Raw genomic sequence first — 27,310 nt, forward strand, 5'->3', positions numbered from 1 at the left:
GGGGGGGGAGAGGGGAGCAGGGTGCTGGGAGGGAGGCGGGGGAGAGACGGAGATGCTGGTCAGCGGCCCCGGCGTCCTGCCCACCATGGGCACCTCTGCAGCCGCCCCTCTGGAGAGGCCAGCCTGCATTGTCCGCAGGAAAATCTCAGAAGGTTCTTCTTCACAGGCCAGCGGGTGGCCACGAGACCTGAGCTCAAATAGCTTTATTCCCAAGCCTCTTGTTTGTGGGCATGACTTCCCCCCCTTAAGAATAGTTTACTCAAAGAGAAAGAAACAAATACACTGTTCTCTGGTCTTTCTAAGGGCTCGGCTAAGCTGGGTCAGGAAGAGGTAGCTCGATCCCTCCCGGAGAACTCAAGGAGTCAGCTCTGCGTCCTCAGCCTGCAGCTCTGTCACCCCACAGGCAGGGGCTTCGGATCCAGCTCTGCCGTTACATGCTGCGTGATTGAGTCAAATTCTGGACATCTCTGAGGCTCAGTCCCTTGAGGGTAAAATGGGTATAAGACTAGGCTGCGCTGTCGGGTTCTTGTGAGAACCGTTACTTTTACGTTGCCCTCTGCTAGAATGCGAGTCCGTGGTGCTGCAGCGGCAGCTTTCCCCCTCATGGCTGTGAGCTCGCTGAGATGCCAGCTGCTTTGTCACTGCCATAGTGACTAGTATGGTCATTATGGTTAATCCAAACTCTCCAAGTTTCTAATATTTTTCTTTTTTTTAATTTTAATTTTTATTTTTTTTTCATTTTTCCGAAGCTGGAAACGGGGAGGCAGTCAGACAGATTCCCGCATGCGCCTGACCGGGATCCACCCGGCACGCCCACCAGGGGGCGATGCTCTGCCCATCTGGGGCATTGCTCTGTTGCAACCAGAGCCATTCTAGCGCCTGAGGCAGAGGCCACAGAGCCATCCTCAGCACCCGGGCCATCTTTGCTCCAGTGGAGCCTCGGCAGCAGGAGGGGAAGAGAGAGACAGAGAAGAAGGAGAGGGGGAGGGGTAGAGAAGCAGATGGGCGCCTCTCCTGTGTGCCCTGGCCAGGAATTGAACCCGGGACTCCTGCACGCCAGGCTGACGCTCTACCGCTGAGCCAACCAGCCAGGGCCATATTTTTCTTTTTTAAAAAATATTCATTTTAGAGAGAGAACGGGGCAGGAGCAGGAAGCATTAACTCCCATATGTGCCTTAACTGGGTAAGCCGGGGGTTTTGAACCAGCAACCTCAATGTTCCAGGACAATGTTTTATCCACTGTGCCACCACAGGACAGGCAACCCAAGTTTCTAAAAGAAAAAGTGGGTGTATGCCAAATGCTACAAGGCTTAGTATCCCATAACTAGATCTAAGTCTGCCCTCTGCCATTACTGCTTAAAATTTCCAGCACAGAACCTTGAATGAACTCGGACTCTTTCTGGGCTGGACCTCCTCCAGCTGATGGCTCCAGGGCCCCCAGCCATGACAGTGAAAGCAAGTCAGTGATGCAGGGTGGAGCTCTGAGTGGTGGAGGTGAGGCGCTTGCCCTGCTGACTGTGCTGTCACATGGGAGCCATCCCTTCCCTTCCAGGAAACCTTCCTTGAACAAAATAATCAGACATCATCCAAGTGGTCTTGAAACCCCTTCCTCTGGGACCAAATAATCCAGAGATCCTGATAATGCTCCCCTAAAGGTAGAATTCAGTGGCTGCTTCCTAATTCACACACACAAATTAACTTTGTCAGTTGTGCTTGTCTCTTATAACTTTTGCTTTAAACTGTTAATGCCTACTTCCATTGGTCTGTACCAGATTCCATTAAAATAACTTTGGGGCAAAACTGCATATTTAGTTATTTTATGGATGTTTCTTTCTATTCTATAGCAGGCACAGAGCCCTTGGGCATTTGAGAACAGTGGTCAGAGAATGCACAGGATGAATGAAAAGGAAGCTCCAGGCCACCATTCTCATTCTGAGTCAAGGAAGGGAGGGTGTTAAAAATAAAAAAGGGAGTGATTCAGAGCCTTCCACGGCAGCTTATACATAGCTCAGTTTCTACAAAGCTATGTAGGCCTCAGCTTAGTCCTCTGAATAGGAGCAGGGTGTTGGGTTCCTTTGCTGATCAACTGAGGGACTTTGCCTGGGTTATTTAACCTCCGCAAACCTCATCTGTAAAATGGGCATAAAAAGAGCACTTGCTTTATGGGACTGTGGTAGTTGAACGGGGGAACGTGGGAAACAGGTAGAAAATGCCTCAGACAGAAGAGAGTCGGGTGCTATTTAATGATCATTATTCTTAAGCTTCTTCCCCCATGGGACTCACTATATTAACACTAAATTCTCAGGAAGGACACAGAGTTGATGCTTGGCAAAGTGTTGAGGACTGACTGAGACAGTATGTACAGCCTGCAGCTACACATTGGCAAGAGCAACCCGCAGCTCCGCTGTGAATGACAACTTGTTTTAAATCACTGGGTGTTGATGTCCAAGTTTTAGGCTTCTCTCTGCTACCAGACCCCCACATCCTGAGAACAGGGCCCATATCTTATATGCCTATATCTTAAGGAGCTTCTGAAGAATTCTACGTTGAAACTACAAAGCATGATTTTGAGAAATTAAAGACCTCGATAAATGGAGAGATAACACCATGTTCATGGGTTCAATCACTCAAGATGTCACTCTTACCCCAGCTTTAACTGTGAATGGCAGGATTCTCGCATGTACTCAAAGCAGTTTAAATCAAAACCCCAGAAGACTTTCTTTTTCTTTTCTTTGCAGAAATTGATAAATTCTTTCTAAAAGTTACATGGAAATGCAAAAGATCTAGGAGAGCCAAATGGTCTTTAGAAAGAAGTCAAAGGACTTACACCATGTGACCCTAGGTCTCACTATAAATCTGCAGTGATCCACAAAGTATTGTATTGGAATAATGAGAGGCAGATAGTTCAATAAAACCAAAATAAAGAATCTAGAAGTAAAATGCAAAGGTACAATTAATTGATTTTTTTTAAGTGTCATCTGACCAGGCAGTGGTGCAGTGAATAGAGCGTCAGACTGGGATGCAAAGAACCCAGGTTCGAGACCCTGAGGTCACCAGCTTGAGCGCAGGCTCATCTGGTTTGAGCAAAAAGCTCACCAGCTTAGACCCAAGGTCACTGGATCGAGCAAGGGGTTATTCGGTCTGCTGAAGGCCCATGGTCAAGGCACATATGAGAAAGCAATCAATGAATAACTAATGTGTCGCAATGAAAAACTGATGATTGATGCTTCTCATCTCTCTCCCTTCCTGTTTGTCTGTCCCTCTCTATCCCTCTCTCTGACTCTCTCTCTGTCTCTGTAAAAAAAAAAAAAGTGTTGTGTGATCCCTGGCCAGTTGGCTCAGCAGTAGAGCGTCAGCCTGTTACATGGAAGTCCTGGGTTCAATTCCAAGTCAGGGCACACAGGAGAAGCAACCACCTGCTTCTTTACTCCTCCCCCTCCTCTCTCTCTCTCTCTCTCTCTCTCTCTCTTTTCCTCCCACAGCCATGGCTCAAATGGTTCAAGCAAGTTGACCCCAGGTGCCAAGGATGGCTCCATGGCCTCAATTCACACGCTAAAATAGCTTGGTTGTGGAGCAGCAGAGCAGCGGCCCCAGATGGGCAGAGCATCACCTGGTAGGGGGCTTGCCAGGTGGATCCTAGTCAGGGTGTATGTGGGAGTCTGTCTCTCTGCCTTCCCGCCTCTCAGTTAAAAAAAGAAAGTGTCAGGTGACACCTCAACGTGAAAAGGAGAGTCTTTTCAACAAACAGGGCTGGGACAATTGGATATCCAAATGGAAGAAAATGAACCTCTATCTCAGTCTACACATCGACATTAATCTGCAAGGCATGGAGGATGAGAGAGAGAGGGAGAAAGAGAGGACTAAGGCACACATACACACACAGAAATAGGGCTAGGCCTGCATGGACGGGCCCTGGGGCGGGACTGTGGAGGTGGGAGCAAAAGGAAATCAACTGAAGATACTGTAAGGTAGGGAGAAGGGCATCGCCTCAGCCCACATCCCAGGTTCCCACCCCAGCTCCGCCAGAACTCAGCTGTCCTACGTGCACGTGTAGTTCTCTCTCGGCACCTGTAGCACACAGGAGTTGAGATCATTGCAAAAGTTCCCAGCTCTAAAGTTCCATTGTACCGAGCTCATGAACATGTTAGAGAAACACCCTCGCTTTCATTCGATTTCACAATTAGCCTACCCCCTTCTCCCCTCCCCATCACCAGATGGCACTATTCTGGCATGCACTGAATTTTATAAATGCTACATAAATTAAAATTAATTGGGGTAAAATTTTTCAAGAGTAATGCAATGCTTTGGGAGATAAATTGGAGCTGTATTAGGAATATTGCAAAATTCAAGAATGTCTGCTCAAAGGTTTTATCAGACAGATCCAGTTGACCCACTTTTCCACATTTGGCAATATCTGGCCTGATTCAGACATGAATTTTTTCTTGATCATTTCCATAGTGGCTTTTAAATGCCTGTCCATGCCTAAGTGAAGTTCTCTAGTCACGGACTGGGCCTCATTCAGACTTAGACTTCACTGTTGAATGGTTTATCCTAGTGTTTTTCAACTGCTGGTCCGTGGACTGGTGCTGGTCCGCCAGAAATTTTGTGCAGTCTGTGGTTAACTCTTTCACAATCTTGCATGACACTTCTGGTGGACCAGCACCGGTGCACAGACCAGCGGTTGAAACCACTGGTCTATCTGGCTCCATCCATGTGGTACAAGTGGCTTCCCAATGAGCAAAGCTGGACGGCTATGGCAGCCTTGTTCCCAGTTACTTCACAGCCTGGACTCTGCACGAAATAATGCTTGTGGGTGCTGGGGGTCAGGAAGGTGGATATCTGGGGCCAGCTGGGAAGACAGGATGGCTAGAGATGACTCACCTATGAGGCTGGAATTATCAGGGTGGTGATCTTTCTCTGGGTCTGGAGCTGGGTTGGGACCTCTACAGCTGATGGGGGCAACCATCCTCCCCCCATACAGCCTCTCCTTACGGCTTGGCTTCCTGCAGCCAGTGGCTCCAGGGTGCTCAGACTTCCCGCATGGATGCCCAGGACCCAGCACAAGAGTTCCAGTGAACAGGGAGAGAGCCAACCCATTATGCCCAGACTCCAAAGTCTGGCTGTGTCTTCCATCAAACTGTGTTAGAGAAGACACTCATTCTAGCTTCAAGGGGAGAAGACCCACACATAGACTAGAGCCCTCTCTCACAGGTGTGACGGGTTTTAAACCTTCGCTTCCTTCGTCTCTACTCATTGGTAAGAGAAAGCAATACACTACGCACATCAGTTTGCTGCTGCCCTAATTATAGCCCCTGCACAGACGCCCTCCTCCCCGGGTAAACCCTCGCTCTGCCCTCTGCCTCAGGTGGGCCTCGCAGCACACGGCTACCCACTTCTTTGCTAGCAGCACCCAACTTTGTGTTGGCTTACTACTCTGAGAATGGCCAATGACTGACACGGCGGTTCTGTCATTCTAAGGTGACAGTGGGTGGTGTCCCTAACAGAGCCATTTTTAGAAAGTTCTGGCAAATTCTTCTGCCTTGGGTTTTCCAATTGAGCATTCATTTTAGGCCAATACAGATTTTACCACGGGAAATGCAGCTTAATCTACATTTTGGTTAGTGGTTTGTTTAAGAACTTGCGGAACTCAGTGTAGTGAAACTGCTCCAGTATAGAAGCAGTAACAGTAATAGTTTAAGAATTTATATAGTAGCCAACAGTCTGTTCTCTGGAGCTCTTGGGTTACCTTGAGTTGTCTCCCTAGGGCTGGGGGCAAGTAGGGGACCTTGACCATTGGCCTCACCAGAGCCTCTTGAGCTTTTGGCTCTGTCTTGGGTAGAGGGGGCTCTGGTTTCCTTGGAAAGCAACGGTCCTCCTGCTCTAAGGACGTTGAAGCAACAATCTTTCCACAGTGTTCTACAAGGATGACTAGTAATAATGTTCCACGAACCTAGTTTTGCAGAAAGTAACTGGCATGGGGAGGGAGTGGTGTCAGAGGAACAGCATCTGAGAGTCAGACTGAAGGAGCCCCAGGGAGGAGGTGCCTCATGTTTGCGGGGTCACCCACACGGAAGTCCTCTCTGGGCTTATCACAGATGCACTTGCTCATCCCCTCTATACTGGCTCTGGGCCTAACCCATGGGGTTCACAAGACTGAGTCAAGGCTGATAGAATGACCTTGCCTGTAGGCTGTAACTCCAAGGTCATTCATTCGTTCGTTCATTTGCCCTTCCACTGCTATCCTTCGGGCATGCTACTCTTTCTACCCAGAACAGTTGTTCTCAGAGTGCGGTCCCTGGACCCACAGCACCAACATCACTGCACACTTGTTAGGAATATAAATTCTTGCCCCCCACCCCCGACCTGTGAATGAGAAGCTAGGAGAAGGGGCGGGATGGATAGCTGTGCTTCCACAAGTATTGCAGCAGATTCCACTGTAGGCTCGAGTATGGGAACCTCTGTGCCAGAATATCCCCTGCCCTTCCCCTCTGCTCAGCTGATACCTGCTATCTTCAATAACCCCCTCCTCCCAGAAGCCTTCTGTGACTGCTCTTCCCAGCCCCTCAAACTTCCCCCACCGTAATACATGTTTCTACTGGTCTCTGGGGCAAATTTCCTGAGGATGAAACCCATACCTCATACAGCAGGTGCGCAACACATGTTATATGGATGGATGGATAAATGAATGAGTGAATGTGAATAAACATGACTTTATCGAACCTTTTCTGGCTGTGGAATTGGGGTTATAAACATGAATGAGGTGGAGCTCCTACTACTAGATTGCTCTCAGTCCATTGCAGGAGGTGGAGAGAAAGTAATGGAGCCCTTGGAGGCCACGGGCCAGGACTTATGGCCTCAGGGTGGCTGCTCCAGGAGCATGTGGACCCCCTGGTGCACAGTGATCGGTGCACGGTGCCTGGGTCAGTGCTTCATAATTGCTTTCACTGACTGAGCCAAAGCAACCATTCCAGCTGTGGTCCAGGCTGGAGGGTGTCCAGGTGTCACGTGGCTACTCCAACCCCAACCTCTGTGGTCTGGTGAGGCTGCCATTGTCACCAGGGCACACGCAGTCATTCTTCCTCCCTGCTCTTTGCTTTAGAGCCCATGGTGGGATGGAGAGTTCCCAGAGCAGCTCTAATCCAGGGTAAACAAGACTTGCCTGCCGCGATGCTCTGGAGAAATGGCCTAAAAATAAGTGGGGAGGTCTGACTCATGGGGAGAGAGATACTTGGGATGAGAATTTCCCCTCTTCAGGGATGACTTGTTTGGGCTTATAGAGGATGAGGAAGATGACTATCATGTGGTGAGTCATCTGAGAACTCTCAGGGATGACCACTACCCATCAGTCTTTGATTTCTCCCGAGCAGCTGACCTCCCAGCCTCAGGATGGACATATAACCAGGATACACAGAGGAGATGACAGCAAGGAGCTGTGGGAAGACAGGGTTCAGGGTGGGAAAGGCCAGGAGCTGACACATCCTCTCCCCCACTCTTGAGAAGCAGTCGTGCCCTTGCAGCTGGTGGACACACACTCATCCTCTTATTCAGAAGTTCTTACTGGTGTCAGCCCCAAGCTCCTCATGTTGCAGTGAGCTTGCTCTGTGCACCCATGACTGCCTCTCCTGACCCCAGAGGGGCATCCTCATCGGAAAGGACACAGTGCCCTCAGACTATAGTCCTCTCCCTTTGTTCCCCAATAGCAGCAGGACTCGCAGAGAAGCCATCGATATCACACAAAGACCAAATGCCTACGTGAAGTCTAGTCTTCTGGAAAGTCCTCGGATCGGTTCATGATCTTCCCTGTAGCAATGATGTATCGGTAGGGGATCTCTTCTCACTGGCAGTAAATTCCAGGTCTCACAGGGATGGTCAGTTTTTCCACTTTTCCATATCATGGGCTTTCTGAGCCACGGCACTGGGAAGATAAGATGGCCTGGTTGTTGCAGTTAGGTGATGGCTTTATGATCATCCACCTGTCCATCCATCTCTCCATCCTCCCTTCTTCCTTTCATCCATCCTTCCACAAAACACATACGAAGCAGCTCCTCTGCACTACTCCTTACAGCTGCACTGGAAGCACGGGGCTGAATGGGGTGCTCCATTCCCTATGCTCTCCTGGGCTGGATGGGATGTGCCTTTCTCCCTGAGAAGTACAGTCTTCGGGCAGTCCATTATCAGGCAACTGCAGAGCAGGGGACAAGTGCCAAATGTGAATACAACTGACGGCACCCACTCTGCCTGGAGGGATGGAGGGAAACTTCCAGAAAGGATTGTGTATGTCTTGCATTCTTTTTTTTTTTTTTTAATTTCTTTTTTTTTTTAATTTATTCATTTTTTTAGAGAGGAGAGGGAGAGACAGAGAGAGAGGAGGGGGAGGAGCTGGAAGCATCAACTCCCATATGTGCCTTGACCAGGCAAGCCCAGGGTTTCGAACCGGCAACCTCAGCATTTCCAGGTCGACGCTTTATCCACTGCGCCACCACAGGTCAGGCTGTCTTGCATTCTGACTGAAGCCAGAAGCCACTTGTAGACAGGGCCTGGATTCTGTGTGGACACAGGACCATTCAGCAGGATCAGCGTGAATGAACGTTGCACGCTCAGCAATGAGTATTCGCAGGCTGTGAAGAGACCCGCCTTGCATCGGTGCCCAGGCACAGACAGGGACTGCCTCAGGTGGGTGCCTCAGGGCAGAGCGGAGCTTCTGTGCGGGAGCCGGGTCAGCTGCTGGCCGAGGAGGCTTCACTGTTTTTCCAGCCTCTGAGAGCCACCTCTTGATATGTTGTGCCATTAAAAGCAGTGACTTAAGCATCTGGATAAAGGATCACGGGAATGCAGACAGCCAGGGCCCCAGGGGCAGGGCATGAAGCTGGGAGCAGCTAGGATGGTAAATATTCCCAGTCAGTGGCTCCCTGCGGGGGGGCTCAGTGAATGAGTCAAACGGCTTTTGTTCCTTTTGTTTTTGCTCATTCCATAAAGGATTTCACTTGACTCATCATTTCCCAACCAGCTCCTTTTGCAGCTTAAGAAAGCAAGAGTGAATAATTACTCTGGGTTTTTGCTTCTTGGGTTTTTATCCTTCATTGCAGGAATGTGTAAACACCCTGGGTTTTAGAAGACAGGCTGCCAGACCTCGAGTGTGAGAGACGCCTCGTGCTCTCGGGCAGCGGCTGGCCCCCTCGCTGGGGGAACCGGCTGACCATTTTGGCGAAGTCTGATGGGTACCAAGTCGTTGAGGACCCTGGCCAGGGACAGCATCCATGGCCATGCGGGAACTTCTTATCCCTCTGTCACGGGCTGAATCATGTTCTCCCCCACCCCCAAACGCGTATGTTAAACTCTTAACCTCTAGGACCTCAAAATATGACCATATTTGGAGAGGGAAGTTTGGCCAGACAGACACAGAGGAAAGGCCATGTGACGACAGAGTTTGGGCAAACGAGGCCACGAGCCCAGGAATGCCTGGAGCCGGTAGAGGCCGGAGGGGTCCTCCTGTGGAGCCTCTGGGGGAGCCTGTCCCTGCCCACACCTTGATCTCGGACTTCTGGTCTCCAGAACCAGGAGAGAACAGATTGTTGTTTTGAGCCCCGGCTCCCATTTGTGGTAATTTGTTATGGCAGCTACAAAAAAATGAATAAAGGGCCATATAAATCATTGTGGTGGGGTCTGGCCAGGGCACTGTGGGATGTTGAGCAGAATCCACCCACTTGATGCCAGTAGCACCTCCACCCCCAAAAGTTGTGACAATTTAAAAGGCCTCCAGACACTGCCAAGAGTCCCACGGGGGCAAAGCTGCGCCAGGCTGGGGACCTCTGGGGGCAGAGACGGAAAGCTGCCTGTGTCAGCACGTGGTCCTCCTTCCAGGCCGTGTCCAGCCTTGCCTCCTCTGGGACCAGCCAAGCTCCAGTCCGGGGCCTCCTCCTCCCAGCCTCCATCCCAGACTGTCTCCACTCTGCGTTCTATGTAGAGCCCAGCTGTCCTGGGATGACAGTGGGGGTGTGTCTGCTGATACCTGTGCCCAGACTGTCAGCTCCCTAAGGACAGACCTACTTCTGGAACCTTCAAGAAGAGCCTCTTTTTAAGGGCTCTGGCCACCTTGACAAGTGGGAGGGGCATTGCTGCTGTGTTGACTCCCTGATTATCGTGTGGCCTGCAGGACATGGACACAGACCTCAGGAGACTTGGCATGTCACGTCTGGCTTCAAACTGCCTTGTCAGCCTCATTTCATTATTGTCTTCCTTCTTTCACCCCCTCACAACCCAGGCCAGCATGTCTCACAATGCACCCAGGGGACCACCTGTACCACAATAGCCTGGGGTACTCACAAAACATAGTCCTGGGCCCCACCCAGACACCCCAGTTTCAGAGATGTAACCTTGAATCTGCATTTCAACACGCTCTCCAGGCATCCTTGCACCCACAGAGGCTGGGACAACACCGCTGGGCCCTGAGCAGACGGAGCCGCCCACATTCCCTGCACACATCCCGCTCTGGCCTTCCTGCTCTCTCTGTCCAGCACACTCAGCCTTCAGGATGCAGGAGAACTGTCACCTCCTCTGAATCCTCAGAGGCTCTGCCAGGCAAACGTTTAACCTTTACTCTGTGCTAACATAACACTTTGCCAACAGCTTTATTAAAGCTCTTAGACACTGATGTAGGGTCTCTCTGTGTGGTTTGAGTGTGTTTGAATTTGTATGTGTAACACCGTGTGCGTGTATTATGAACAACGTATGTGTTAGTATGTATGACACTGGGAGTACACTGGGAGTGTATAGTGTGTGTGTATGCATGTGTGTATATTATAAGTGTGCATATGTGTGTGTCCTTCAAGTGGAGCAAAACCTCCGAAAGGGCAGTAGCCTCACGTGTACCCCTGTGTACATCTCCAGGGCAGGACTCAGACCTGGTGTAGAGACATGAGGCCTGGGAACTGGAGCCAAGGTGGTGATGAGTGTGTCACAGCCAAGGGCCTGGGGGCTGGCCCAGGGCCTGGAGGGGCAGCGCCTGTGCTCAGAGTCTCCCTGTATCTTAAATGGATGGACGAGAGGACCAGGGAGAGCAGCTAATACCCAAACGTGTGATGATGCTCAAGGGGAAGACCTGGCGCGGGCAGGAGTGAGGGCCGGGCAGGGGACAGGTCTCTCCAGCTTTGGGCACATCCACATATTTTTTAAAAGTTAAATTTATTGGGGCGACATTGGTTAATAGGATCATATAGGTTTCAAGTGTACATTTTCTACACATTTGTAAATCACGACAGCCATCTCTGACAGATGACAGTGATTGGTTTTCACCAGAGGGCTCACAGGTGATTTCCTGACAGGTGTGGTGTCTTGGGGTGGACGCCGAGTGCCCCCCGGGTCCCCAGCCACCACCACATCAGAGAGCTGCCCTGTGTTCTGTAAGGCTCTGCTTGACTAAAGGGCTTCATTGCCTCGGCTCTGGATCGGCTGTGTGAGGGGTGGTATCTGGGAGTATGCTCCCTGCCCCACTCTCTCACCCCTCACCCCTCTCCTAGAAATGGACCAGGACACCAGCAGGAAAGAGATGTGCATCACTTGGGTTTGGCCTCTGCCTGCTCCTCCTCCCAGGTACTAAATCTGCATTGAGAGCACGATGGTGCCTCTAAAAACACCTGCCTGAACCTCTCACAAAGCCTTTTGGGGCAGAGGGTCCAACCCTTTCAAATGCATCTGAGTGACAAGGGCCTGGCCAGAAGAGGGAAAGGAGAGCTGGCTTCCGAGGCTCTCACACACCACACTGCGGGCCGTCCAGGAGTGCGGCGCGGGCCTGGCCACCTGCACTCCCGTCGGGGCTGCGGCAGCGGACATGCCGGACATGCCGAGCTCAGGTTTGAGCTCCACAACTGCGGAGTCAAAGCCGCGTTCCCACAGCCTCCCTCTGTGCAGGGAGGGCTGGGATGGGAGAAGGAAGACACTGATTTCACTCCTCTCTGGCCTGCCAGGTGCAAACAGTCATGGGCTTGCAGGAAAACATGAGGATGCTTGGGGAATGTCACGGAGGGCCTCCAGGCCAACCCCTTCACTGAGGAGAAGGAACCACAGAGCCCCAGGAGAGGGTGACCACTGAGCCTCCCACACCCCAGTGAGCTAGCTGGTCCAGGCTCCTGGCCCTTGACTGTCCAGAGCTGGGCTGCAGAGGGCCTGGTTTGGCGTAGTCATTCGTAAAAGCAGACCCTCCGGATGACGGTTTTGTCTGTGATCTCTGGGGAAAGGCCCTCCTGCCTCCAAGCCCAGCTTTGCTTCCTTCCGCAGGCCCACACCCGCCCCGTCCAAGGCGCCCAAGCTCCTGGAGTGGGGCTTCCTTGCACACAGTCTTGTTGATCTCCCCACCCCCCGGGTGGGCTGCAGCTCACTTCCTCCCGCCTCATCAGCATCAGTGATGGGAACAGCTCCTCCTATCTCCTATGTGGCCCATACTCCCAGGCACTTCCAGAACATCAGGTCACCCTCAGTCCTCTCCTCCCTGGACTCCCTGCCTCTCCCCACAAGCTTCGTCTCCCAGCAGTGTGCTGGTGGCTTCGCTCTGAGCCCCTGCTGGGGCCTCTCAACCTTCCTCAGTGACTAGGGGGTGCAGTCTGTGGCCCCAGGACTGGGGTCCATTGCCTACCTGCTTCCTCAGAGGTAGATGGGCAGACTGGGCCCCCGTTCAGTTACTGAAGTGCCACAGCTTGTGCTCCTTGCCGCCTCCTCTTCCCCCCAGGAACAGCCTGTCACCCCAGCTACAGGTGGGGAGCTCATTCAGTGTAGCAACAGGACGTGGTGAGAGATGAGTCACTATACCAGGAGGATGTCTGGGGACTTGGTGCCATATCTCCCTGCCCTTGGGGCTCGGGCACATACCTGTCCTGAACCTCAGTATGCCAGTGTGCCACAGAAAGAAATAACCCTCGTAGTGGGCCTGTCCTCACCAGGGCCCTGCTGGAGGCATCTGGCCCCAGTCTCCTGAGCCTTCCAGGTCCCAAATAAATAAACTCTTATGAAGCAATAAAAATACTTTTAACCCACACCACTGTCCTGTGAATGAACGAAGGCTCACCAGTCAAGCGGGTGAGCAGACATGTGGTGTGCAGACGTATATGTGAGCAGAGGAGCATGTGCAAGACATATGTGAGCAGACATGCCTGTGAGCGCGTATATGACATGGACATGAGGAGTACTCGTGTACAGAAGTGTGTGAGCAGATGTGTACGAGATGTGCAGACACGTGTGAGCAGACGTGCACATGAGCAGCTGTTCTAGGACCGCGGGGATGCTGGTGCAGGCCGGGTCTGCAGGAGGAGAGAATTTGTGCCAGCCTTGGGGGGTAGACCTGGGCTGAAGGCAGCTGGGGCAGCTCTCATTCCCACCCCAGGAAAAGAGAGTTGGTGACTGTGCCTTGGGCATACTGAGGGTCCCTGGTGAAAACTGGAAAGGCCACGGACTTGGGGAAAAGCTCTTCATAGCACAAGTGCCTTCTTTGTCCAACAGCCTCTGAACCAGCTAGAGGGAGCCACGTGGCTGTAGACAGCAGCTGGATGATTTGCCCATCACCAAAATGTCCTTGAGTCATGTTCCACCCAGAGGGGCTCACTGCTTCTTCTTCACAGCTCTGGAGTGTGCAGAACTACCCCCCAGTCCCCGTCTCGTGCTGCTCCATGTTTCATGAGTCCCAGTCCCCGAAAGCTCTAAAGAAGCTTAACCATACTTTCTCATGAATGTGTATACATTCCTATGACCCCAAGCTTCAGCTGTGTGCTGTTTATCACTACATCCCCCTTTCGGCCCTGGTGTAGACGGATGCTGAGGCAGAGTGGTTGGCATGCACACACAGCTGACCTGTACAGGGAACCCAGCACCCCCATTCCTGCCACTGCCAGCTGCTAGCTATGACCCCCCACCCCATTCCATGCGTCTCTCTCCTCCTGCCCAATCCCCCCTTTTGTTCCCCTCCCTCCTTCCCTCTTTTCCTTCCCCTCATCATTACACAGTTACTAGAAGAATGATTTGAATTTGTCCTAATGTTCCTCAAGAGAGTCATTTCCTAATGTCAGGAATAGCAATGATTGGGAACAGATTACTTGCAACACTGCCCCCAGCAGATTGAGACAGGCTGGGGCAGACGGGACACTAAGAATCTGCCTTTACACTGTCCCAGGCAGCCAGCGTCACCGCTCAGGGATGGCAGTACGTGGGCCCTGGGTTCTACTCTGTGCGGGGAGCAGAAAGCTCTGAGGATGGGGCAGGAGACCCTGTTCCAAGAGAGGCGCCTCCTTCCGGCCTGGCCAGCTGACCTGCCTTTTCTAAACCAGGGTTTCCTAATGACTGCCTGCTGGCAACTTGAATTCTGCAATGACATAAAGTTGGGAGCAATCTAAGCCTGCAAGGGGCCATTGAGAACACACAGAAACTCATGAGTAGACCCAGCTCCAACATCAGCCATCACATCACACATTCCATGTCTCATCTAAAGGCAAAACAGCGTATAGAAGAATCTCAAAGTTCCCTGGACACTTTCTTTTTTACAAATCAATGTTAAAAATGTAAAGAATCCTCCTCATCTTGTTTTTAACCACATAAGAGAGAAAGAAGTTAACCCCTTTTTCATTTTTTTCCTGGCCTACCCCACCAACTCACAAATCTGGATTGTAAGATAAACAAAATTAGGAGGACCTGTAGAAAAAGCTCAAGAGCATGGAGAACCCAACGGTAGAGTCTTAAGTGTTATCAAACGTTCCACTCCTGCACCACGGCAGACATGTCTAATCCACCAGGAAGTATGGATCCAGTGCTCTGGGCAGTCATTACCAATCGATTTCAGCTGACTTGCCAGATGAAACCTGTCACTCATCCCTCATTTGACCCCAATCAAGGAGTCAGAAAGGACAGGTGACTCACCCAGTGAGGCTGGACCTGCACCCAGCGGAAGGTGATGTTCCCAAAAGTGGGGCCTGGGCTACAGAAGGCGAAGAACAGGAACCTGCAGCTGCATGTTCTTACTCAATGATCTGCTCTAAAGCAGAGCATTTTGCTTTTTTCAACAAAGGACAATGGGCTTTTGGAGGCTCTGGTGGGTGAGAAATAGCAAAGGCTGCCCCTTTGGTCATGGTTCACCTACCCTAAGTCTGTCCCCTATTCCTCGAGAAGACAAGGATATAAGTGATCATTAGTGGACCAATAAAAAAAATGTCAACTTCACTCAATTGCACTTTAATCCTGACAATTCTCAGATATGTACATTTTAAAGAGTTTAAATTAAGTGGAGATTTGCAAACCCCAGTCTCCAACCCCAAGAGATCTGAAGGGAGGCCTTGAGCAGCCTGAGATGTGTTTGGACAAGATGGCCTCTCTTTAGGATCTGTGTGACCCTTGGGACACCACCCTATTGCTCCGCTCCCACTCTTGAATGTCATTTGTGTGGCCCTCTATCCCTCTGCAGAAATAGGAGCCAACTCTACTCTCCCTTCCCAGTCCAAAGCTGCCTTCTCTTCTGTTCACCGCAATCCAGTCCAACAAATATTGACCGCTCAGCTTCCACGTCTCTCCCTTGGAGAGGGCACTGCTGGGCACATGGCTGCACATGGGCTGCAGCTCCTCCCCCTGGGAACTCACAGTCCGGTGTGGGTCACAGAGAAGCAAACATATGAAAATTAGAAGATGGTTTCACTCAAAATTGCCAAAATCTAGAAGAACCAAGATGTTTTTCACTAGGTGAACAGATATATAAATGGTATATCCAGACAATAGAATATTATTTGAACTAAAAAGAAATAACTATCAAACTGTGTAAAGACATGGAAGAACTTGAAATGCATTAATTACTAAGTGAAAGGAAGCAATCTGAAAAGGCTACATACTATATGATTCCAACTCTATGACATTCTGGAAAAGACAACAATATAGAGACAGTAAAAAAAATCAGTGGTTTCCGAGGCTTGGGGTGGATGGGGTGAGGGGAGGATGGACAGATGGAGCACAGAGAGTGTTTAGAGCAGTGAAACAACTCTCTGTATGATACTATAATGGTAGATACATGTCACTATACATTTATCCAAACCCATAAAATGTACAAGAGTCAACCTAATGTAAACTGTGGACTCATCAATTATAACAAGTGCTCTGCACTAATACCAGAATTTCATGGAAAGGGAAACAGGGAGGGAGAGTGGAGAGAGGGGAGGAGAGAGAGTACATGGTAACTGCACTTTCTGCTTAATTTTCTGGAAACCTATAACTGCTCTAAAAAATTGAAGTCTATTAAGTAAAGATAAAAATGAGGAGGATGGTGGTTTGTGCCCCACGCTACTAATCTTGTCCTAATGGGGAACAATGGTTTGGCATCTTCTCTTCTCAGATCTTAGTTCACTTGGAATGTCAATCTTCAAAATGCTAACTCAGGAGGCAGAGATTAAAGACAGGATGGAGCATCCTCTAGAGCAGTGTTGCGTGGTCTGCAAAAGAGTTAACCACCGTGATGCTCTGTGAAGACTACTAACTGATTGTAGGCTGTCTAATCTTCATACAACATCGGGGTGGTTAACTTTTTCACGAATGGGCACAAAATTTCTGGCTGAAAACCACTGCTAGAGGTCCCATCCCTCTTTACTGAAAACACTCCTGATATATAGTAGTTGAAGGGAAAATAACATTGGAATCCAACAGGGCCAGTTTCACACCCAGCTTTGCGATCTTAACTGGGGTGAACAGATTTTGCCCTTGGACAAACCAGGAGATGCAAGACCTCCAACTCAGGGCTTGGGTTGGGGTGTGGCATCTAGGAGGGGAGTCTGGGAAGGGTCAGTGTGCCTTGATGCTCCCTGTCTGGGCTCCAGCGTGTGTTTCTGAGGTGGGGGCGGCGACTCCAGTGCGTGTTTCAGAGGTGGGGGTGGCAACTCCAGCGTGTGTTTCAGAGGGGAGGGTGGCAACTCCAGCGCGTGTTTCAGAGGTGGGGGTGGCAACTCCAGCGCGTGTTTCAGAGGGGAGGGTGGCAACTCCAGCGCGTGTTTCAGAGGGGAGGGTGGCAACTCCAGCGCGTGTTTCAGAGGGGAGGGTGGCAACTCCAGCGCGTGTTTCAGAGGGGAGGGTGGCAACTCCAGCGTGTGTTTCAGAGGGGAGGGTGGCAACTCCAGCGCGTGTTTCAGAGGGGAGGGTGGCAACTCCAGCGCGTGTTTCAGAGGGGAGGGTGGCAACTCCAGCGCGTGTTTCAGAGGCGGGGGTGGCGACTCCAGCGCGTGTTTCAGAGGCGGGGGTGGCGACTCCAGCGCGTGTTTCAGAGGGGAGGGTGGCGACTCCAGCGCGTGTTTCAGAGGGGAGGGTGGCGACTCCAGCGCGTGTTTCAGAGGCGGGGGTGGCGACTCCAGCGCGTGTTTCAGAGGCGGGGGTGGCGACTACTCCAGCGCGTGTTTCAGAGGGGAGGGTGGCAACTCCAGCGCGTGTTTCAGAGGTGGGGGTGGCAACTCCAGCGCGTGTTTCAGAGGGGAGGGTGGCAACTCCAGCGCGTGTTTCAGAGGTGGGGGTGGCAACTCCAGCGCGTGTTTCAGAGGTGGGGGTGGCAACTCCAGCGCGTGTTTCAGAGGTGGGGGTGGCAACTCCAGCGCGTGTTTCAGAGGTGGGGGTGGCAACTCCAGCGTGTGTTTCAGAGGTGAGGGCATCTGCAAAAGGAGGGAAGTGGGGATACAAAGCCCTGCTCTGAAGCCAGTCTTACCAGGAAACAACTCAAAGAAGTGAGTTATTAAAATAGACAGAAAAGCAAGTTTACATCCCAAATTCTACAGACAGAGAGGGGCATACAGAGACAGTAAGAAGCTGAGAGTGATTGCGGGTCTTAAGCACGAAGAGACAGGGCAGGAGATGTCATCTGTGGTGCAGAATGAACAAGTGGGGCCCTTTGCTAACAATTACTGAGAATTCCAAGATCGCGCAGGCATGGGGACCCTCCTGTCACTTGCCCATGGCAAAAGGCCCATGCCCTTGGGGACCTGAGACCTTGGCTGACGCTTCTCTCCTTTCCCAGAGTCCTGGGCACACGGCAGGTATTTGCTCAGATGGACACTTGTGCGTGCTGGGAAGGAGGGGAGAGGAAGGGCCAATGCAAGGCCTTAGCTATAACATCCTCACTTACTTCCCAGGGCCTGAGAAAAGTCCAGGGGGAAAAGCACCAAAACTTCGGCCCAAATTCCTGTCCTGTTACCTTCTGTGTGAGTCAGGCTGGGATACATGTGCACTCTGTCCAGATGATCCCAGCCTTTATCTGATTGGAACGAGACTTTGTTGACAGCCATGGGGGGTTTGGGAGGGCTTCAGGACGTGGGGAGATAAAGAGCAGTGATGACTGCATCGGGAAGAGGCGGCACTCCCTCTCTCAGAAAACAACCACCAGCTAACCCAACCACAGCCAACTGCCAGAGGAGCTGTGGTCCAACATCCCCAGAGGGTCAGGGCCCCCGGAGGCTGTACAGCCCAGAAGGGAAGGCCCGGCCCCACAAGCTGACCCAGGCAGCCCTCTGGCATCCTTGGTGGGTGACCCAGAGCTGGGCCCTTCTTTGTGTGGCTCCTTCGTGTCACTGAGCAGGCCTCCCTGCCCCCCCCCAAGTCACGCTATTCCTCAGCCCCTAGGAAGTCTGGTTCTGTGGGATGTGAAAACCCAGCCCAGCTTTCATATTTAAAGTTGACAGTTTAATCATGAGGCTCACTTGAGAAGGAAGCTGAGATCATTATCATCTGAATGCTAACCTCTCCTCTGGGGCCTCATTAGAAATCTATCGTGATCTCAGAGTGTCCCAGGGGTTCTCTCGCATCACTGGTCACTTGGGTGGGTGTCCTGGAGATCCAACACCTTTTGGTTCCACAGCATGTCTTTCTCTAGGTTCAGAAGTACACGACCCCCCTCAGATGAACCAGCCCCCACCAAAGCCAGTGAGCTCACTCAGATAGAAAAAAAAAAAAGATAATTTCATATTTCAGAAAAGCACTTAAACAGCAGAAGTTCCTGTAGAAACCACATGTGGAAAACCCATGTACGAATGGGCCAAATCCTCAAACTGAGGTTCAAAATTGCAGAGGGTTCATGTGGTTGCTGGTGGTGGGGGGAGACAAGAGATGGGGTGAGAAGGCGAAAGGCCCACCGACACGCAGACCATGTGAACAAGTAGGCCAGGCTCTCGCTGGCTGTTGTTTTACCTCCCCGTCAGGGACAGTCCCCAGCACTGCTGTGCCACCCAGTTCCCCAAAGCTGTTTCATCTCTGAGCATTTCGGCACCCTCAGACTAGAGCCTCTTGTGGGTCCCTTTCCCCGCTCTCCCCTCCTCAGGAGGTTGAGCCAACCAAAGGCTCGGGTTTAGGCTCCTATTTCCTGCCTCTGCCAGGTAGAATTTGTTTTTCAGATTAATCAAACTCTTATCAAAACCAAACTCTTTCAAGTCACCTGTCACTGGGGAGACTTACTGCTGCATGTTTGGATACCTGTGTGCATGGCTTCCCTCCTGCAGAAGTCTCCGGAACAAGGCTTGCAGTGTCTCCCTACCACACCGCTCAGGGCCCATGGAGGTTGCTGTTACCAAGTTACCAAAAGGAAGTCCTCGGATATCCCACGGCCCAGCCCAGGCAGAGAGCACAGGGTCCAGGCTCTGAGTGGACGAGACCAGTCCAGCCTTATACTCTGGGATGCAGGCAGGGGAAGACGAGGGAGTTAGCTGACCACTGATCTCGGTGGGGTTACCCAACGAGAAAGTCAAGGTTTTCCTCCCAAGCTACATGATGAAAATAGAAGCAGAAGTCGGACTGCAGGTACAAAGAACTGAAAGGAGCCACTCTGCTTCTGCTGCGGGTCGAGGACGCTCACCCACCCCGCCGCAGTCCGAGGCACTCTCGCCGTTGGTCACAGTCTTTATTCACTCTTTTCTAGCTGTTCCCACTTGGATTCCCAAGGCTGGAAGCCTCCTCCTTGGATGACTGGAAAGGGCAGGGCTGTGGAGGCTGAGCAAACTAGGAGGACAGGACGAGGTCAAGGGCAACTGTGGTCCAGCTGGTCTGCACATGGCTTTCAGACCAGGAGCCTCATCCACGCCCTGCTCCTGAGTGTCACTGATCTAAGAGGGGCTTAGGCACAGATCCTGGGGAAGCAGCTCCCAACAGCAGGTGGTCATGGAGCTCCAGAGGGAAAGACACACTGACCTTGCTCAAGAACATGTCAGTTGCATTCTGCATAACTTTGTCATACATACTTGACCCATCTGCCAAGAATAGCATTCTCAAGGGTCAACGTAAACCACTCTCATGGTTTCTCTGCAAGTAGCTGATGGCACCTCCGGATGGGCCGTTCCCAACCACTGACAGGTTTCAGAGGTCAGTATAAAGCATGCTATCCTCTTCTCCCTGAAATCTCAGGGGAAAACAGTAAGTGAGACTAGAAACCAAAATTCTAATTCCAATTCCATGGTCAATGAAGCTTAAGAAGCACCTAGAAGTGTGAAATACAAAACAGGAGGACCTCCTTCCAAACGAAGGGCTGAGTGGCACAGGAATTAGAAAGGACCGCCAAGTAAGAATGCTTGTCACTAGCGATCCCAAACTTCACCAACAGCCCAGAGCTCCCCATAGTAGAGTGTGTCCCCAGGGGAAAGGCCAGCCTTTCTGTCAGTCCTCTCAGGGACCTACCAAGGACAGCAGGTCTACAATATGTGGGGGCTGGATGGTCACTGTCCCTATTGGGCACATACAGTAGTAAGAAGAAACATGCAGATAACACTGTTGGAGGAAGAAGTGTGTGGGTGAGATGGGGGGAGGAGAGACTGCAGCTAATTCACATACACCGTACATGTGCACACATACCCATGCTTACATGCCACATGCACACACACAAACCACACATATGCACATACCACACATGCACACACTATGCATGAGTGCACACACCCCACACATGCTCACACATGCAACACATGCACACACCACACACGTGAACCAGCTCACACATGTGCACACACCACACATGCTCACATACAATCACAGCTGCACCACACAGTGCTCACTCTCATACATGCTCACACACACTCACAAGCCAGCCAAGCACACGCACACACACATAAGCTTACTCACACCACACATACTCCTGCTCTCTCCAGCACAAACTCTGCATCACAAGGAGCCCCACCCTCAACTTAGGAGAGCTCCCGCAGCCCACACCGCTCCTGGCCCACGCTCAATGCAGCCTGCAGCTCATGCAGACGAACTCCTTTCCTTAGACCACAGCTGACTGCAGCCTGACCTGTGGTGGCACAGTGGATAGGGCATTGGCCTGGAACGTTGGGGTCACCAGTTCAAAACCCCAGGCTTGCCCGGTCGAAGCACATATGAGAAGCTCCTCCCCCGCTTCTCTCTCTCTCCTCTCTCTAAAATCAATAAATAAAATCTTTAAAAAAAAAACTGACTTCAGTCAGGACCAGCAGTGCAAGGGTGCCACATGAGACACCCACAAGCCTGTGCCAGTCGGGCATCTGCCGCTGACTCATCTATTGAGCTGATGTCCACATGGACACCCTCTACATCTAATCCTGCTGGACGTGTGACCTCACCTTACCTCACGGCTCATCTCAGGATAGAGAACAAGCTTCCTGCTTCCTTTTCCTCTGATCACTGCTAATCATGTCCAACATGTCTATGGAAGCAGGACAGCTCCTACCAGGGGCCATTTGCTTCAGAAGTGATTGATTCCTGACGTCTAACAGGACAGTGGCCAGGCCTCTCAGGTATTTTGTTTTGAGGAAAAATATTGGGAAATTGGTGAAAATATGCTGATTTTTATCTCTTTATCTTGGTTTAACTTTTTATTTTCCTTTTGGTCAACTCATTTTAGTGAGATAGAAGATAAATCTGTTTGGGTTTGAAGTCTCAGAAAAGACTGACATCCTTTGACATCCTTGGAGAAACGATTGGTTCAGTGCTGCTTGGTGAACAGGCTTGGCAGATGGGGCGGCTCCCACCTAGACGAGGATGGCCTGTGTGACGGCTCCTCCCTCCACCCACAAGCTCCGCTGCCCTCAGACACAAGCTCCAACCGGCTCCCCAGCACACTGGGACATGCTGCCAAACTTTTGTGTCTTGTACTAAAAATAAAGCCCATTTATGACATCTGACCCAGTCGAGCCTCCCGAGGGCTATGTAAAAATTGTTTTCCAGATCAATCCCAACTATTAAAACAATTCACAGAGGGGGGGAAAAGGTCTAAAAGTAAATAGCAAAATATGAATAATAGTTGTCCTTGGGTACCTTCTTGTTCTTGTTCTTTTATCGAATTTTTTGCATTTTCCAAATTTCTTAACGAGAATGTGTTACTAAAACCAGAAGTTGCAGGTTTAGAAAGTTCAGGGTCAGCTTCCGAAATCGGCTACAAAAATGTCTTCTCCCAGAGAGCACTTCTCTGTCTGAACCAACTCATAGCAGAGTAAGCATCAAATGGTCACTGAACCCCTGCCTGTTCAGGGATCCTGCAAGGCAGCCGCTGTGATCCCATTATCATGAGGAAGATGAGTCCCAAAGACGTATAGCCCAAGGTCCCAGGAAGTTCACTTGCATGCCCTGTGCCAGATTACAGAGCAATGTGGCCACCAGCCCAGGACCATCTGGGCCACATGAGCTGGAGAGGTGGGAAGCATCCTTCTCAGAGACCCTGGGAAGAACTAGCCCTACCAGCACCTTGATTTCAGATTGTTGCCTCCAGAACTTCAAGAGAAGTTTGTGGGCCTTTGTTAGGGCAGCCCAGGACAGGAACACACTCTCAACCTCTGTCAGTATCTGGTGATTGCAGGCTGACGGTCTCTTAGAGATGACAATGTAGAGTCAGGGTGGGAACTAGAATAGGATGCCAGGGCCTGTGTCGGCCACTTGGAGCAGGAGCATGGAAGACAGCAGAGGACTGGGGAGACCCAGATATCAGGCACAGCTCTGAGGCCACGGACTCCTCACTCCCTCCACAGATATGCACAGAATACTCCCAGTGTGTCAGGTGGTCCCAGGCCCTGGGGGTGAGTGACACCCGCCTGGTTCCTGCCGAATGGGTACTCAGGATCAGCAAGTGGGTTTCGGAAACACTGACGACAAGATCTTGCTGCCCTCATTTGAGCGTAACTGTACAGTGTGTGGACTCCACAGAAAAGGAAGAGAGGGCATTTCTGGGGTGAGAGAATTCTTTTCCTGAGTTTGCTGTGCAGGACTGGAATTTCAACTGGCAACCCTGTGGTGTAATTATTTTCTGAATGTCCTTTGCTTTGAAATCCACATTTCTGCACTCTAAGGTGAAGTGAGTAAGGATGGGCAGTAAGAATGTAAAGTGGCCAAAGGGCAAAGCGGGAAAAGTACACAAGGAGAACACACAGGGCACAGCGAGGGTGGCATTTCCTGTGCTCTAGGACAGTGTCCCGTGGAGGGCACTCCATGGGCTCTTAGAGCCTGAGAAGACCATCACAGTAGTGTCCAGAGGTTGCCATGCCACAGGTGGGGGCTTAAAGAACAGAAATCTAGCTCCACAGTTCTGGAGACTGGAAGCCTGAGATTTAGGTTTTGGCAGGGCTGGTGCCTTCCGGAGATTCTGAGGGAAAACTGTCCCTCACGTCTCCCAGCTGCGGGTGGTTCCCGGTGATCCCTGGTGGTGACTGGCTGGTAGATATACCACCCCAACCTCTGCCTTGCTGTCACATGGCCTCTCCTCATGAATGTGTCTTCTCCTTGTCTTATAAGGACCCCATCCTAATAACTTCATTTTTTAACTTGATCCCACCTGCAAAGACCCTATTTCCAACCAAGTTATATTCATAAGTATAGGAGTGTTAGGACTGAGCATGTCCTTTGGGGACAAGTTCAACCCATAAAAATTGTCCATAAAGAGTCAGGACTTCGAGTCAGAGGTGGAATGTTTAGAACTCTCAAAACACACACACACACACACACACACACACACACACACACACACACACAAAGAAATCTCCTGGCTTCTTAGGTGATCAAGGATACAAGCCCCCATACGCTGAAGGACTGTCATAGCAAGTACGCTGCAATCCTATCACCAGCGCCGGACAGAGAACCGTCCCTGTGTGTGTGCGGCTTCAGCCAGTCCAGCCACCTGGTTCAGCAGCCAGAGCCCAGAAGACGTTTCTGGGAGAACACAGCTGCTCCTTCTTCACTGGTTTACACTTCCCTCCCTCAGAAAGGCACAAGTCCCCGCGCCCAGCCCAACCCTGACCCATCCATCCATGCCCACTGATTCCCTTCTTTCCATTAAAAAGGAGCCCCTTTATCTAATCCTCCCTGAAGTGCCCGGCACTAGAGGAGATGTTAGGATAAGGTAAAGAATGTGTCTCCAGCTAACCCTCGGGGAAATCTGAACTGAGTCGCGGCAGGCTTCCGTGGGGGTTCAGCCGGCACCGGGAAACCAGAAGCAAGGGCTCACGAGGGTGCCAACGAAGGTGACTTTAAAAATATTGAAAGAAACTCAAAGAAGTTTGGGAAAGGGGTCTGAGCGAGCAAGTGGGGAACTCAGGGGGAGGCCTGCGAGGGGGGAAGCACTGAGAGTCAGGGCTCCTGTGCCGGTGCCAAGGCCCCAGGACAGGCGATGGGGGTGGTGGAGCAGGCGGCTTGGGTGTGGGAGGACGGCAGAGCCAGGGACAGCCAGGTGGCCTCTCCTCCCAGACTGGGTACATGGCCTTCCCTGTTCAGCCCCCGGAGTGACTGGGTCCAAAGCGGGAGATGTGCTGGAAGCATCCTGGGAAAGGAGCCAAAGGCCATGAACTCAGTGCACTCAGTCACACACATGCGCACAGAGCCACACATACCCCTTCTCAGACACCACGCTCACCCACACTCACCCTGATCACACACACAGACACACACTCACTCTCGCTTACACTGATGCTCTTCTCTGCCCTCCTCCTGCAACATGCCATCATTATGATTTTTCCATATAATGCTGCACATTTTTCCTTAAATACCCTCTTTTTTCCACTCTATGGCATGGCCACAGACTCAGTTCTGGTGCTGTAACCAGATACACGTTGGGAATGGCCCACGGACTGTGTGTCCCTGACAGAATGTTATCCACAGAGCTGCATCTGTGTGGGCCGGCTGCACCGTGACCTTTGCCCTGGAAGTCCCTGCCCAGCCCATCACTCAGCTCCTGCTGAAAATGTCACACACCCATCTTTGCATTGTAACTCGGGGCAAACGTGGCCAGCCCGTTTTTGTGTAACTGCTGTCACCTCCCAAGTCTCTGAGCTCTGGGGGACAGCAATGCAGCACCCTGCCTGGACCCCAAGGTCAGCTTCCAAGTTGCTGCTGAGTGAGTGAATAGATGAGGACGTCTGAGGGCACTGACCCTCCCTCTGTGCCCTGAGCAGGCACTCTAGAGCAGGGGTCCCCAAACTACAGCCCGCGGGGCCGCATGGGCCCCCTGAGGCCATTTATCCAGCCCCCGCCGCACTTCCGGAAGGGGCACCTCTTTCACTCCCTCTTTCATTCGTGGTGAGAGAAGCATAGTTCCCATTGAAATACTGGTCAGTTTGTTGATTTAAATTTACTTGTTCTTTATTTTAAATATTGTATTTGTTCCCATTTTATTTTTTTACTTTAAAATAAGATATGTGCAGTGTGCATAAGGATTTGTTCATAGTTTTTTTATAGTTGGGCCCTCCAACGGTCTGAGGGACAGTGAACTGGCCCCCTGTGTAAAAAGTTTGGGGACCCCTGCTCTAGAGGCTGCTCCTCCTCCACTTGTGAGAACTGAGACCCAGTCAGGAGACAGCCTCCAAGACTCACAGCTGTCCTCTTCGCCCCTAATACACCTCCAGGCTTGGGAAACTCAGCACCACCCAGCTGAGTTTGATCAAGGATGGGAAGAGAGGGGAAGGCACAAACAGGAGGAAGCAGGATGAGCCCTAGGGGAAGGGGGTGATGATGCAGCCGCTCTGCCACAGCCCTGCTGCAGCGGAACCATGAGGGACCTGACTGGACAGCCCTGGCTCCAGGTCCCAGCTCAGTCCTTCTTGCTGTGTGGCCTTGTCCAGTCGCTCAACCTCTCTGAGCCTGTCTCCTCCTTATCACTAAAACAGAGCTGCTGTTCTCTCCCTAAGACAGTGGTTCTCAAAGTGTGTGCCAGGGAGCACTGGTGTGCCCTAGAAGATTTCCAGGTGCGCCCCATGGTATTCCAGAGAAATATGTGCCTGTTTGGGGGGACCAAAAAACCAACAGGGCTTTTGGAGTTTAGATTTTGGGGGGACAGAGGTGTGGGGAATTGGCTGTAAGGTGACAGTCTGCCCAACTCTCCACCTCACTTGCCTGATTAGGTTGCAAAAGGCTCTTAAGCTGTGGTGCTGGATTGTTCACACTACCCCCCATGTTCCCCAGAAAGACTGGAGGCAAGTTTCTTCTAGCCTTCGTCTGGTGTAAAGTTAAGATGATATGCATGGTGGGGGTTTTCTGCACTCAACACAATTAAGAGTAAAAAGAAAGGAATTCTTCAATGTATTGACAAGGAAATGAGAGTTTGCCTTTCAAATATATGCCCAAACATTGAGGAAATCGCTAGGACACATCAGGCTCATGTTTCTCATAAACACAAGAATGAAAAAACTTAACACATTCGCACCGGGACCTGCCAAATTTACTAAATCTTACTAAGAATGTATCTATCTATATATATATAAAGGTGACTTTTTTTGTCATTTTTTTATTTTTTAAACCCTCTTTTTTACAAATTCTAAAAAGCATAACTCAAAAAATGTAACATAAAAATGTTTTTTAATGTCAGAATAAATTTAATTTTATTGTATTAATTCATTTAATTACCACAAAAGCACACTTTCTTTAATATTTGACTTAATTATTATAACATATTTCTCAGAAATCTGTATATAGTGCACCTACAATTATTTGTAGGATTTTAAATGCGGCCCGACTTCAAAAAGTTTGAGAACCACTGCTCTAAGACAAGGCCAGAACTGTCTGCACTCCTGTGAGAAATGCCTTGTCTAGGCCTTGGACAGGGCCACAGACACACTAGTGTCTTTGGGCAGGTGCTCAGGTGTTTGCTGGCAACATGAACCAGAAAGGAGAATTCCTTTAACAAACGAATATCACATACTTAAGACTGGATTCTCATGGCATTGGTGCTGGTGGCAACACTAAAATGGGGGGAAATGACTCACCTCTGTAGGTTCACATAATCTCCGTGTCCTGATGCTGTCCACGTGGCTTGCTAATACTCGGCCTTGATGCTATGATCTCAGAGTCAGGAAAGGCCAACCTGAATCATCAGGGAGGAACAGCC

The 27,310-nt window shown here is 50.9% G+C and overlaps 1 protein-coding gene across 1 annotated transcript in view; it reads right to left on the reverse strand.

Moving 5' to 3' along the window:
- Window positions 1-16,745: 16,745 nt before the first annotated feature.
- The window catches only part of LOC136381471 (uncharacterized), a 38,473-nt gene continuing 27,908 nt past the window's right edge, over window positions 16,746-27,310 (reverse strand). The window contains exons 2-3 of the mRNA XM_066350207.1: window positions 17,430-17,648; window positions 16,746-17,384 (exon numbers count right to left, since the gene is read on the reverse strand). Coding sequence (XP_066206304.1) covers window positions 16,746-17,384; window positions 17,430-17,648 — 858 coding nt within the window. The remainder of the gene's footprint in view (window positions 17,385-17,429; window positions 17,649-27,310) is intronic.

Source organism: Saccopteryx leptura, chromosome 9, assembly GCF_036850995.1.
Source record: "Saccopteryx leptura isolate mSacLep1 chromosome 9, mSacLep1_pri_phased_curated, whole genome shotgun sequence".
Taxonomy (NCBI): domain Eukaryota; kingdom Metazoa; phylum Chordata; class Mammalia; order Chiroptera; family Emballonuridae; genus Saccopteryx; species Saccopteryx leptura.